We start from the raw sequence: 14,718 nt of genomic DNA, 5'->3' as shown, positions 1-14,718 counted from the left end.
TGAGCAGTTGTTGAATGAACACAAATGGAAATGATACCATTGTTTATCCTACTTACAAAGCTGTTGTGAGCCTTCAAGATGATTATGTGGATGAAGTGTTTATTAGTTTGCTTGTGGTCTGGTTGGGACAGTATCCCTAACTTAATAATTAACTGCTCTGCTGTTGGCCCTTGAGAGAGGCAGTTCTCGTGGATACAGGGAGTCCTGAATTCATGCTCTCCCACTTACTGGTTCTGTGACCCTGCATAGGTGCTTAATATCTTTGATTTGCTTTTTCTTTATGTATAAATGGAAATAATAACTACCATAGGGTTTTATAAAGATTGGCGTGTGGCTATCACAGTGAAGCAGTTAGCAGACAGTAGTTATGCAGTAGGTAGTGGGCATAGCATTGGTCCTATGTTAATGAATAAGTGAAATAGTTTAAGGAATATATAGAAAGTATCAGAAAATTCACATATATGGAAACGTTATATTCTCTGATAGATGGTAATAGTAGATGTATTGTCATTAGCCCATAATCCTCAGAATATCCAATATTTCCTAATTATGCCTGTATTGTATTGTATTGTGTTAGGTTCAGTCTTTTTTAAGAGGATTTTTGGTGGGGGTGCCTGAGTGGCATAGTCAGTTAAGTATCTGACATTGGCTCAGGTCATGATCTTGGGATCATGGATCAAGCCCCCACATCTGGCTCCCTGCTCAGCAGGGAGTCTGCTTCTCCCTCTGCCTCAGTTACCCCCTCATCATGTTCTCTCTAGACTCTCTCTCTCTCTCTCTCTCTCTCTCTCATCCTCAAATAAATAAAATCTTAAAAAAAAAGTAGAAGGACTTTTGAAAGTATGATTGTATATTCCTAAATAGTTGAATTATATTAAGGCTTAGGCTTTATAAATTTTAAAATGCTTTAGAATGCCCTATCCATTGTGTATAAAAATTACAGTCAGCAAATGACAATATTAGAAATCATCCTGCAGTTTTGGACCACAGTGTGTTCATAGGTAATATTTGCAGATTTAGAAAATTATTCTGAATAGTAGTTCACAGTTCTTTTCTGCCCAGAGTCATGAACATTCCCTGTACATGGAATGCTTTGCCAGCCTTTTCTGACAAAAGTATATTTCCATATAAGTGAAAAGGACATGTTACTACAGGAATAACATAATTTTCTCTAATTTACATATTTAAAAATTCATTTGGGCACATTTGATAATTCAGACTATTTATAGGGACATGATCTATGCTACCTTGTTAGCTCTTGCTTCTCATTTAAATTGTTTTACTTTCATCTTGGCTATATAGCCCTGACTTCTGACTTTCATCAGGAGTTTATTTTATTTTATTTTATTTTATTTTATTTTATTTTATTTATTATTTATTTTATTATTTATTTATTTATTTATTCATTCATTCATTCATTCATTCATTCATTCATTCATTCATTCATGAGAGGGACAGAGAGAGAGAGAGAGGCAGAGACACAGGCAGAGGGAGAAGCAGGCTCCATGCAGGGAGCCCGACATGGGACTTGATCCCGGGACTCCAGGATCACGCCCTTGGCCAAAGGCGGCGCTAAACCGCTGAGCTACCCGGGCTGCCCAGGAGTTTGTTTTATATAATTGTTTGCATTCATACAAATTTGTGGCAGGGGATACCCGGCTTGCTCAGTTGGTGGAACATACAACTCTTGATCCCAGGGTTGTGAGTTTGAGCCCTACGTTGGGTATAGAGAATACTTTAAAAAAGAAATAATAAAATCTAATAACAAAACAACAGATGTTTGTGGAGAAAGATGCAAAACTTTCTAGTGATTAGTGATACCTTTATTACAGGCTCAGCAAAACAGTCCCTCTTCTACAGGATCTGGCAACACAGAGCATTCCGGCAGCTCCCAAAAACAGATCTCCATCCAACACAGACAGACCCAGGTAGGTTGGTGATCAATAACAGGGGAAAAGATGTTCTTAGGAATAAATTTAACCACATGTAAAATCTATTAGTCTTCTCTTTGTCTTTCCTTTATTTCTCTGACTTTGCCTCATTATTTGTGTATATTATACTCAGAATTTGCATTTTGAATATTAAAGTCTTTTGGAAGGTGCCTTAACTTTTTGAAGTGTTTCTTTACCAAATTCTGCTGTGTTGCAGAGAAATGCTTATGGTATAGTAAGTTATTGAGGAAAGAGCACTTACTTGGGAGACCTCTAGGCCTGGGTTCAAATTCTGGCTCTGCAACTTACACTATCTTTTTGGGCCTCAGTTCTTGAATACAAATCATCTGTGAAATGTGATTGTGATTATACTCTCAGACAGTGTATACAAAATGCTTATTAGGGCAATGCTTATAATATATTTAAGTGAATGTTAATTCCCTGCTTTATGAAAGTGGTTAATTTATTCCTTGTACCTGCTCATTTGACAATACCTAGCTAACTAAACTCCTTTAACATGTGGCACACTGACATAATTTTCTCCTTAAAGAGTTTTCAGAAACTATTTTTAATTTAGGGAATGTTGTGAACATTCAAAATTAGTATCTGAGAAGAATAGTGGATACACCATCCATTCTGTAGTGTTGAGCTAGCCAAATAGTACACTGCGTTTTCTTGAAGTCTCTGGCAATGTGTTACCTTCAAGACAAGATGCTTGGCAATCTGGGAGAATTTCTTAAATCTCAAGAGCTATATATACAGCCTTCAGGAGTAGATTTTAATTTTATTTGAATTAGCAGCTTTTGGACAGTTGAACAGGTTTTTACAGAAAACTTCTCTCCCCTTATGAGTGTTCTTTGTTTCCACTAGGTGGCGTGTTTGTTCTTTAGAGATTTGGGTCCTCTCTGAACTCCTTTTCTATTCAAAGTTAGTTTCATTTCTAGAGTAGTATGTTTCTGTATTACTCAATGCACAGTCATTTGAGAATTCATATATTTTATACCAGAGTTAACATGTATTTAAGTGCAGGTGTAGCAAAATATAAGACTTAAAGAATGGGATCAGGAAAGCAGATTTAATTTCTTAAGCCATATGATTGCAGGCTATTTGTGTTAGCAAGTGCTTTTTTTCCCCCAGAAAAGTAATGAGAAAATTATGAGATATAATATTTTGAGACTAATCTTAACTTGTTTTTTGTTTGTATAGTCTGACCTCACAATAGAAAAAATATCTGCACTAGAAAACAGTAAGAATTCTGACTTAGAAAAGAAGGAGGGAAGAATAGATGATTTGTTAAGAGTAAGTATTAAAATGTGGTAAGAGATTTTATAACAAACTGATTGATACTGTGTGTATTTGGATTATGCACATACCATAATTATTGTCACCAAATAATAAAGTTAAATAATGGGCAGCCTGGGTGGCTCAGCGGCTTAGTGCTGCCTTCAGCCCAGGGCATGATCCTGGAGTCCCAGGATTGAGCCCCATGTCGGGCTCCCTGCATGGAGCCTGCTTCTCCCTCTGCCTGTGTCTCTGCCTCTCTCACTCTCTGTGCTTCTCATTAATAAATAAATAAAATCTTAAAAAAAACTAAAATAATAAACATTTGGATATTTTCCTTTATTTAATCTGAGGGAATCTCAGTAGGAGCTAGGATCAAACTTCTATCTAAGCACTATCTGCACTATCTTTAAATTGGAAATCTTATGTTGTAGAATTTTAATATTTATGTACTAGAGAAATAGACATGGAGTATTGTATTTCATTTGCAACTGTGGGAAACAACATAAAATATTGTTTTTCTATTACAGAGAAGTTTTTGTAATCTTTTTAAAACTATTTCACAAGTACTTTTCAGCCCTGGTTTTGCATTTTGTATCTTTTATAAGTATTTGTCTGAGGTTTTTTTATACGTGGAAGAGTAACTTCAAAAATACCTGATCTGGGGACACTTGGGTGGCTCAGCAGTTGAGCGTCTGCCTTTGGCTCAGGATATGATCCCAGTTCCAGGGATAGAGTCCCGCATCGGGCTTCCTGTGGGGGAGCCTGTTTCTCCCTCTGCCTGTGTCTCTGCCTCTCTCTGTGTGTGTCTCACAAATAAAGACATGCTTCCTTCCTTCCTTTCTTTCTTTTCTTTTCTTTCTTTCATTTTATTTTTAAGATTTTTTTTTTTTTTTAATTCATGAGAGACACAGAGAGGCAGAGACACAGGCAGAGGGAGAAGCAGGCTCCATGCAGGGAGCCTGATGTGGGACTCAATCCCGGGTCTCCAGGATCATGCCCTGGGCGGAAGGAGGAACTAAACTGCTAAGCCACCAGGGCTGCCCAAAAATATTTTTTTAATATGCAATTTACCATATTGACTGACTCACTCTTTAAAAAACTTTGTTTTTTATTATAAAAGCAGTATATGCCTATTCTAATAAGTTTAGAGAATGCTGAAAAAATATGACACCCATAATTCCATTAACTGAGTAATAACATTTGGTACATTTCCTTTAGTAATTTTGAGCCATTTGTAGTGTGTGTGTGTGTGTGTGTGTGTGTGTATACACACATATATGTAAATGCATATATAAATCAGTCTTCCTGATTTATAAATAAAATTGACTAACATTTTTATCTTCTCCAATGATTTATTTATTTATTTTTTCTCCAATGATTTAGAAGGTGTAGGTTTGATCTCATTTGTACTAATGCAGTATTTTTCCATCTGGCTCCATGGGGCCCTGAAGGTTCTGTTGGAAGAACCTCCAGGGCTCGCATGACACAGCTGGGTGCGGATCTGCAGTCTCTCTCCCTTATTGAGTAAGACTATTTGAAGAAGGGTTTTGTTTATTAACAATAATAATAATGTTTAATAATAAAGGTAATAAAATTCACTGTATTGTGATTATTACCCTCCAAAAAATTTCACCTCTATTTCTGTAATTATCAAAATACAGTAAAACATAGTGTATTTGACTCCCTCCTGTATAAAACCTGGAATCGAGCACGTATCTGAACCATAAGCCTAGTCTGAGTAACATCTGATGTCTTTAGACTATTATTAAATTATTACTTTTAATATTTTGTATAAGAATAATTCTTATATTACAAGCAGTTTTATGACCTAATTTACAATAATTAGTAATATGTTAAGCTCATTGGCAGTATTATTATTTTTTGGTCTTATTTCATATTTTGGTTGACTGCAACCAAAGACAGAGGCAGAGGGAGAAGCAGGCTCCACGCAGGGAGCCCAATGTGGGACTTGATCCCGGGACCCTGGGATCACGACCTGAGCCGTAGGCAAGCGCTCAACCGCTGAGCCACCCGGGCATCCCAGTAATTATTTTTTAAGAAGGATATATTAGTGTTTTTTTGTTTCCTTGTAGATTTGAGAATTCTTTCTCTTGCCTTCCCATTTAAAAGGTGTTCTTAAAAAGAAAATAAAAGGTGTTCTTTTTGTGTCATAACTTGTTAGGCTTCTCCTCTAACCTCCTTGTTGTATGATGCAGACACACATGTGTATGCACATTTTATATTTTTTCTTAGCATTTACTATTTCTGAGAAGACTATGACCAAAGGAACAAACCCTGTAATCTGTTTTCTATGATTGTTATAGGTACTTGCTCCTCTTATTCTTGTATTTCAAAAATTTTTGCCAGGGTACATCTATACAAGAGTCTCTAAATTTTTATTCTAGAAATGTGTGGTTATGCTTAATTTTTGCCTCTATCTTCTGTTGGTCTCCTCCTTGGTTTCTAGCTTGAATCTCTGATCTCTTCCCTTTATTTCTATCACTTCAAGTCTTCTTTAAACATGATTGATCTTTTTTTCTGAATCTCATTAAACATTAATTTGTCTTCCTTATATTTTCTGTTGTTTACTGTATCTTATATCAGTTTTGATTCTAATATTTACATTTTTAGTTTACTTGATTTTATTCCCCTTATCTAATTCACTTTTTTTTTTTAATATTTATTTATTCATGAGAGACACAGACTGAGAGAGAGAGAGAGAGAGAGAGGCAGAGACACAGGCAGAGGGAGAAGCAGGCTCCATGCAGGGAGCCCGATGTGGGACTCGATCCCTGGACTCCAGGATCACACCCCGGACCGAAGACAGGCGCTAAACCGCTGAGCCACCCAGGGATCCCCTCTAATTCACTTTCTTATTCCATCCCAAAACCACATTCCTTACAGTTTTTGACTCTGATTTCATAGTTGCCATGTCTTTTTGTGTTTTATGGAATATGACATGCTGTATTCTAAAATGTTCTTTTGATTAGGGAGATCATTTTCATCATTCTCAAGCTGATACTCTTTTTCCTGACTCAAATATTTTTACTAGGTCTGGTTTTTTGTTTCCTTTTCTCCATCTTTCAATGAAGAGAGGCTTTTTTTTTTTTTTTTTAAGATTTTATTTATTTATTCATGAGAGACACACACACAGAGGCAGAGACATAGGCAAAGGGAGAAGCAGGCTCCATGCAGGAAGCCCGATGTGGGATTCAGTCCCAGGACTTGGGGATCACGCCCTGAGCCAAAGGCAGATGCTCAACCGCTGAGCCACCCAGGCGTCCTTCCATAGATTCTTTATTATGAATCAGTCACATTTATCCAAATGCACTTTTGCACTTTTGCTTTTGGTAGAGTGGTCCATAGAACTCTATACAAAGAACTGATAGAAATTATACATATAAGGAGAGTAGAAATTGGCAATGGAAGCTGTTGTACATTGGTCACTTTAAAAATGAAGCTATAAAGTCTCAAAAATTACGTGCCTGTAATATCTTCCATTTGTGCTTTTTTATTGTTTCAGAAACACGTATATCATTTGATTGGGAAATACCAGATCTTTTTCACAACTCAAGCACTTTATTATAAAGTAGCATTTATTTGCTGAAAGAATAGAGATCTTTTGTTAATATAAGTTTAAAAATTGCAAGTCGAAATTGACCTTGGGTTAGTGGTTCTTCCCTTCTCTGTTATTGTAGGAGGTTTGACTTTTTCAAAGTATTTAGCCCTTTCTTCTGACCACAGCTAAATTGACTGCGTATTTACATTGTGGCATTCTTGAGAACCAGGACCTCCTATTCATCTTGTTTGTTAGTTCTGTCTTATGCAGGCATGGGTGTGCCTGGTTTCCCTGGTAAGAAACATTTATGTAAATTCATGTCTCTTTTTCTTTGGAAACAGAATAAATAAACAAGGAACAATTGAACATAACATTATGTAGTTTTTTAAAAATTTTGTAATTTTTTTGTATTTAATTATCATTTGTAAGTATTCTGTGAGTGCTTTAAAGTGTTTAATTACCTTTTGAATGTGTTTTAAACATCTCATTAATTGTAGGTTTTTGTTTTGTGACAGTTTAGGTATATGTGATGTACTTGATTTGCCTATAATAACTGCCTTTTGAGAGGAGTAAAACATGATCAGTAGAAAACTTGCTCACTTGTAGTAACAATTCATTTTTATTAAATAGACAAGTTTATGAAGAGAGAATAAAGGAATGAAGTATTTGTTTTTTAAATCTAGTTACTCTTAGCTCTTTGAACCTTAATTTTGCTTTTGATTGCACAATAGGAAATTATGGTTGGACTCCCTAAAAACTGCTTTTGTATTAATCTGTCTTCCTTGGAGCTAATTTAAAAACTGTTTTCCCCTTGAAGGCCAACTGTGATTTGAGGCGGCAGATTGACGAGCAGCAAAAGATGCTAGAGAAGTACAAAGAACGATTGAATCGATGTGTGACAATGAGCAAGAAACTTCTCATAGAAAAGGTGAGTATCTTGGTTGGTGGCCAGCATCCCCGGGTGCTCAGGGTGTGGCATTGGTGTTGCTCCTTGTACCTTACCTAAGATGCACATACTGGAGAATAGGGCTTTTATGAGAAGACTCATTATGGTTTGACAATTAGAATTCTTTCTTACGTGGACACTGGCCCTAGTGTCCAGAGTGATAATTTGGGACGTTATTTCTGATTGTGCCTTGCTTTGAGTGTAATGTTGATTGCACAGGGATAGCTTGTCCCACTTGAGTTTATTTGCAGTGTTGCTCTCCTGAATTCTTAACATTCATCCTGTTAATTGAAATGCACATCCTATTGGTATTACAAACATTTAGCAATACTTAGACTTCCATTTTAGAGATGGTATTTGGAGTAACTTTACATTTATAGTAATGTGATAATTAAGTGCTTTTTATGCTTTGAAAAAATTAAGTTGATATATACTTGAATGCAATTACTTTATTTATTTATTTAAAATGCAACTACTTTAATTGGCTGGTGTTTCCTTTAATATAGTAATTGATTAGTTGCTAGTTATTAGTAACTCTTTCTTGAAAGTTTTTAAAATTATATCCCTAATGTGTATTTATCATAGATGGAAACAGTATTGCTAATGAAATAAATTATTATAAGCTAGAGATTTCAGACCGATTGGTGGTTACTTCTGCTGGAATCTTTGGAATGCTGTTAAAAAGACAGGGAGCACTGATAAAAGGGAAGTAGGTTATTTTATTAATGTCAAAGATACTGAGGAGGACTTTGTTTTTAATTCATTAATTTTATAGAAAGGAAACCACTTTTTTCATTTTTAATCTTAGAAATAATATCATACATGTTAATACAGAGAATTTATTTAAAGTTTTAGGGTACTTCCTGAAGACCACGTAGAGTCAGCCAGTTGTACTAAATTTTGATCAATATAGTACAAAAAATAAGCATCATGCTGTATCTGAGTTCTCATAGGAGAATAAAGTTATTTTCTATTTGTCCTTTCCCCTAAGTCAAAACAGGAAAAGATGGCATGTAGAGATAAGAGCATGCAAGACCGCTTGAGATTGGGCCACTTTACCACTGTTCGACATGGGGCCTCTTTTACTGAACAATGGACAGATGGTTATGCTTTTCAGAACCTTATCAAGTAAGTGAACTGCATTGATTAAATGAAATTGAAAAGTTAGTTTAAGTTTTCTGTAATTGTAGTCATTAAAAATTTTAGTAGTGGTAGGCACCTCTTCATTCAACTTCAGTCCTTACATGTGTAAAGAGACATAGGGAATGAGGTGAAGTGCTGGGAAAAATGACACAATCAGAGAAATAGTAAATGAGTTCTACATTAAAATTTAAAAGAATTAGAATTGCTGAAGTTAAGGAAGAAAAATCTGGTACTTGACTTTTTTTTTTTTTTTTTTTTAAATTATGTAATGTATTTTCACAAGGAGTCAGTGAGCTTATTGATTCTGGGCCCACAGAGAAATGAAATAGGCAAAGACCTAAGGAAGAATGTCCTGAATTAGGTAGAAAGCAAAATAAAACCCTAGAAGAACCTTATAAGATATGTCTCTGAGGCCCTTTAAGGAGATGGTGTCCGGTGATTTGAGATAGCGGCTCCCTTAAAGTCAGAGGCTGAGCCAGTGGTCAGGCTAGGGGCCAGCCACAGTGTGTGTCTGTCAGCAGCTTGGAATCTTAAGCACTCATTCACTTTATCTTCTAACTTCACTTTTAACTTTGGTTTGAAACATTCAAGTGTCTACTTGAAGGAGGAAATTGACATTTAAAATCTTAAATTCCAACTGTGTAAATAGCTAATATTAGCTCTGGACTTAAAAAGATATATATCTTTATGTTGTACCTTTTGGTATATCTTATTTGTCTTTATTTGCTAGATTATTTTCATCTGAGGCTGGGGGGAAGGGCATTGTGTTTTTAATTGAGGACTCAAACTTTCAATCTGTGGGTCATGGTGAATAGGATGGTTCCATAGACTGCTTTTCCTTTTCCTTGCTGATGTAGCTTCTTGAGCAGTAATTGGAGAGTGTGGGACTCCTTTAATAGCAATGAAACATAAATAACATTTATGCTTGAAATAAAGTACAGATTTTGATCTTATTAATAATCCTAACCTCTGGATTGCACATTAGTAGTCACTGTCTTATGTATCATACATTACCCTCCACTTAGCTTTGGTATGTTTTTGCCTCACACTTGTACCTTAAGTATGTGTAATTTGGTGTGATAAGAGTCTAGCTGTTGAGTGAAAGATACAATACCCAGGAAGAAAAACAAAGCCTTCTGAGTTAGGCCAGGTGCCAGAGGCTCAGAACGACATCCATTCTAAAGTGCTAAGCATAGGTGGCTGGTGAGAGCAGAGATGCACCAGGGCAGTGGAAATGGCTGCTACATGGAGGCATGGCACCCTGACTAGGACGTGTAAATTGCCCTGAGATTGGCATACCATCCAGTTTCTTTCTTTCCTTTTTTTTTTTTTTTTTTTTTAAGATTTTATTTATTTATTCATGCGAGACACAGGGAGAGAAAGAGAGAGGCAGAGAGAGAAGCAGGCTCCATGCAGGGAGCCTGACGTGGGACTTAATCCCTGGTCTCCAGGATCAAGGCCCTTGGGCTGAAGGCAGCACTAAACCGCTGAGCCATCTGGGCTGTTCCCCTTTCAGTTTTAATGCAGAAGCTGAAGTTCTTCAGTTTTAAGGCTATATTTGATATCCTCATAAATGATTATTCTCTGTATATAAGAAACTCCATGATACATATTTTGGGGATGAAGTAGCTAAACACCAGGTAGTAGTGCTAGGTTTTATAGGAAGAGACAAACCTCAAAACATTTAAAAATTTATTTATTTATTTATTTTTTTAACATTTAAAAATTTAATCAGATAATTAAATACAGTCTCAGCAGGACCCTCAGTGCAATTCTTTTGTTTTTACTTTGTTCCTCTGCTCTTTTCGAGTGATCTTTATTAATTCCCTACAATAGAAAATTTACCACCTAGTAGGTAAATCAGAGTTGTATTGCAGTTTTTTCCTTTCCAAAGTATGTTTGAACCTACTGAAATAGTAGCTTTTTTTTTTTTTTTTTTAAAGATTTTAATTATTAGAGCAAGCACAAGCAGAGAGAGTGGCAGAGGAAGAAGGAGGAACAGGCTCTCCACTAAGCAGAGAGCCCCCTGTGGGTCCTCATCCCAGGTCCTGGGATCATGACCTGAGCTGAAGGCAGATGCTTAACCGACTAAGCCACCCAGGTGTCCCAGAAAGTAGCGAATTTTACAGTTCTGAGAATATAGTTATGTTATATACTGTGGTTTACTCAGTATACTCTTCCTTTGAAGTCTTAAAGTCTCAGTCAGTGATGAGGTAATCAAAAAAATTGCTTTTGGTGGTGGTGGGGGTGGTTTTCATTTTTATTAAACAGATCTAAATTTCACCATTAAGTACTGAGCCTAAGTATATGCCGGCCTTATTTCTGAAATATAAAGCTCAAACAGATGATGTAAAGGTTGTTGAATATATTAATCAGAGAATCCGAGAGTTGGCAAAATCTGTCATACGTTTACACATTCAGTGCTACAAGTGAACTCTAGAGAGAGGAAGATATATAAAACTTTGGGTTAGAATTGTCGGAAAACCCATTCGGGACAGAAAGGAGATCCTTGTCACTGATAAGAAATTCTCTTTGACTTCAGACAAGCTAAAAGAGGCTGTCAGTTTACAAAAACCATTGATTTGTACAAAATCACCATCAGGCAAGAGAAGCAGTATTGACAGGATAGATGAAGGCTTTGGGTTGTGGGAGTTGACTAGTCTGCAGAGGGCAGGGCTGGTTGGGCTGTCACTCAAGTCCAGAATCTGTAGATTAGAAGAGCAGGCTGGAAAGTCTAGATGTAGAGTAGTTAGTGCATTCCTCAAAGGTCCTTGCTTTCCAATTAGGTTCCTAGGATGCTTTCCTCAAACAGGGAAAAAATTCTTTATTAAGATTTTGTTTAGGGCCGCTGGGTGGCTCAGCAGTTGAGCACCTGCCTTCAGCCTAGGGCGTGATCCTGGAGTGTCGGGATCAAGTCCCACATCAGGCTCCCTGCATGGAGCCTCCTTCTCCCTCTATGTCTCTGCCTCTCTTTTGCTGTGTCTTTCATGAATAAATAAATAAAAATCTTTAAAAAAAATTTTGTTTATATTGAAATAAACAATATTATTAAAGTCATGAGGTTTGACCATATACAAAATTGTGGTCACTTAAGAAGATATGGATTATCAACAGGAGTAAATTAAACTTCTAGCGTTGTAATGATAGTCTTGGTATTTATTCTGGTGTAGAAGGAGTAATAGAATCCACCCCCCTGCCCCCTTTTTAAGTAGGCTCCATGCCCAATGTGGAGCCCAAAGTGGGGCTCAAATTCATGATGCTGAGGTCAAGAGTCTGATGCTTAACTGACTGAGCCACCCAGGCGTCCCTAGAATCCCATTTTAAAATGATTTCTTGTGAACCATGTGATTCTTTGTCACATGATCTATGATGAAAAACAACTCTTGGTTGATGTTCTAAGTGTCAGATCTCCGTTGAGTGTCCATACCATTACACAGTAGATAAAGAACACAAAATTCTGGAAATCTGTAAAAATTTTTATCTGGTATATTCAGGAGTTATCTGTAGATCATTACTAAATTTTTTGTCCCTTTGGTTAAAATGATGTCTAAAAATACGTGCATTTGTTTTTTAATATCTCTCTTACTAGTTACTGTATAGTATGGTTGGAGTCTGGAATACAGTTTTACTGTTGAAGGTGTCTGTATTCATTTCCTAGGGCTACTGTAACAAAATATCATAAATTAGGCAGTTTGTTTATTTATTTTTAAAGATTTCATTTATTTATTCTTGAGAGAGGCAGAGACATAAGCAGAGTAAGAAGCAGGCTCCCTGCATGGAGCCTAGTGCAGGACTCCATCCTGGGATCATGCCCTGAGCCAAAGGCAGATGCCCAACCACTTAGCCACCCAGGCATCCCAAATTAGGTGATTTAAAACAACATAAATTTATTCTCTCACAGTTTAGGAGGCCAGAAATCCAAAACCTAGGTGTTGACAGACCATACTTCCTCTGAAGCTTCTAGGGAGGATCATTCTTTGACATTCTGTGGCTTGTGGAAACATAGCTTCAGGTTCTGCCTCCATCTTCACATGCTATTCCCTCTATGTGTCACAGTGTCTTCTCTCCCTTTATAAGGACATTAGTCATGTTGAATTAAGGGCCTACTGCACTCCGGTATGACCTCATTTTAAGTAATGACATCTTCAGTGACCCTATCTCCAAAGGTTATAATCTGAAGTCCTGGGTGTTAGAACTTTAACATATCTTTTTAGGTGACCGACTTCAATCTGTAATGGTGCCTAAGACTATGGTTGTCTTGTTTTCTTTTAAGAGGTAATGGCTTTTTAAATAGGGTTATTTAGATTTGAATGAGGTGGATTATCAGATATCAATACCTCTATAAAAGATAGTGGAGGGATGCCTGGGTGGCCCAGTGGTTGAACATCTGCCTTTGGCTCAGGACATGATCTCGGAGTCCCTGGATAGAGTCCCACATCAGGCTCCCCGCAGAGGGAGCTTCTTCTGCCTGCTTCTTCTGCCTGTGTCTCTGCCTCTCTCTCTGTGTCTCTCCTGAATAAATAAATAAAATCTTAAAGAAAGAAAGATAGTGGAAATACTCTTTCTATGGGTGATGAATGGCCATTATTCTCTAAAATTGATACAATGCAAGAAGTATTTAAGGATCAACTCTAAAAAGCAACTGTCATGTATTAGAGGTATAAGGCTTGATAGACATGGTTCTTTTCTAAGATGAGTTACAGTTTACTGACATAATTCCAGATTCTACTCCCAAAATAAATGTAAATGAAGTATCACTGATAGGACTGTCTTTAGGTGATTTTTATTTGTAAGTATAAATAGCTAAATCATTTTAAGAATATCAAGAATTAATATAGGAATTGTTACTATATTGTATATAATTGTGATCTCTGCATTTTCACGTTCAAGAAAGTGTTCTTGTTCTCAGAATATGCAGTTTAAAATTTCCCCAAGTTTTGGCATCATTGTACGCTGTATTTATGCATTACACATATGATGGCTGTGGGGCCTCTTTCTTGATGAATCTCTGGAGACCAAATTTTTTGGATTCTTACTGGAAACTAATAGAAAATTAGTTTTATTTTATGTTTAATAAAGATGATTGCTGAAAATCTCAATCTTCCAGAGCAGCTCGTTTTCAAAGATAAGACACTGTGGCACTCCACTTGCCCTCTTTAGTTTATAGTTTAAACTATATACTATATAATCATCTCTAGAGAGTATACTGTGCCTTGCATTCATGGTCCATGAAAGGATAGAAAAGGAGCTAAAGATATTTTACCAATGTTTTGATTGAGAAACTCCTTGAGAGGCTATTCTGAGACAGTGTTTTCTGGAAGACATGAATCAGAGGAAAGATTGTGATTTTACCTACGGATTCTAGTCTCAATCTAGAAGTCTTTCAAGCCGTATACATGTATTTTGGTGGGGAGGCACATCTTTAATGATAGTTTTAAAAAGTTTTTTTTTTTTTAAGGACTTTATTTATTTATTCATAGAGACACACACACACACACAGAGGCAGAGACACAGGCAGAGGGAGAAGCGGGCTCCGTGCTGGGAGCCTGACGTGGGACTCGATCCCGGGTCTCCAGGATCACGCCCTGGGCTGCAGGTGGCGCTAAACCGCTGCGCCACTGGGGCTGCCCTAAAAAGTTTTTTTCAGACAAACAAAACTCTATGGTTTCCATTTTGCTGTTAAATTGACATCTATTTAGTAATCAGCTCATCCTGAAGCCAGAGGAATTGTATTATTAGATGAATATTTATTTACAATGCTTTGATTAGGTTAATCTTGCTTACAGTATTGTCCCTCTAGCTATAGGAGTATGAATTGTAGGTATCTACCCTGGAATACAGTCTTGTTTTTCTGG

At 36.7% G+C, this 14,718-nt stretch overlaps 1 protein-coding gene across 4 annotated transcripts in view; it reads left to right on the top strand.

The window, feature by feature from the left end:
- Positions 1 to 14,718, top strand: part of TLK2 (tousled like kinase 2) — a 118,178-nt gene that overhangs the window by 70,987 nt on the left and 32,473 nt on the right. For all 4 annotated transcript variants that reach the window (XM_077853898.1, XM_077853897.1, XM_077853896.1 and 1 more), the window contains 4 exons: positions 1,833 to 1,928; positions 3,138 to 3,230; positions 7,592 to 7,702; positions 8,712 to 8,848. In XM_077853898.1, coding sequence (XP_077710024.1) covers positions 1,833 to 1,928; positions 3,138 to 3,230; positions 7,592 to 7,702; positions 8,712 to 8,848 — 437 coding nt within the window. The remainder of the gene's footprint in view (positions 1 to 1,832; positions 1,929 to 3,137; positions 3,231 to 7,591; positions 7,703 to 8,711; positions 8,849 to 14,718) is intronic.

The sequence above is a fragment of the Canis aureus genome, chromosome 16, assembly GCF_053574225.1.
Source record: "Canis aureus isolate CA01 chromosome 16, VMU_Caureus_v.1.0, whole genome shotgun sequence".
Lineage (NCBI taxonomy): Eukaryota > Metazoa > Chordata > Mammalia > Carnivora > Canidae > Canis > Canis aureus.
This window is presented reverse-complemented; position numbering and strand designations above follow the sequence as displayed.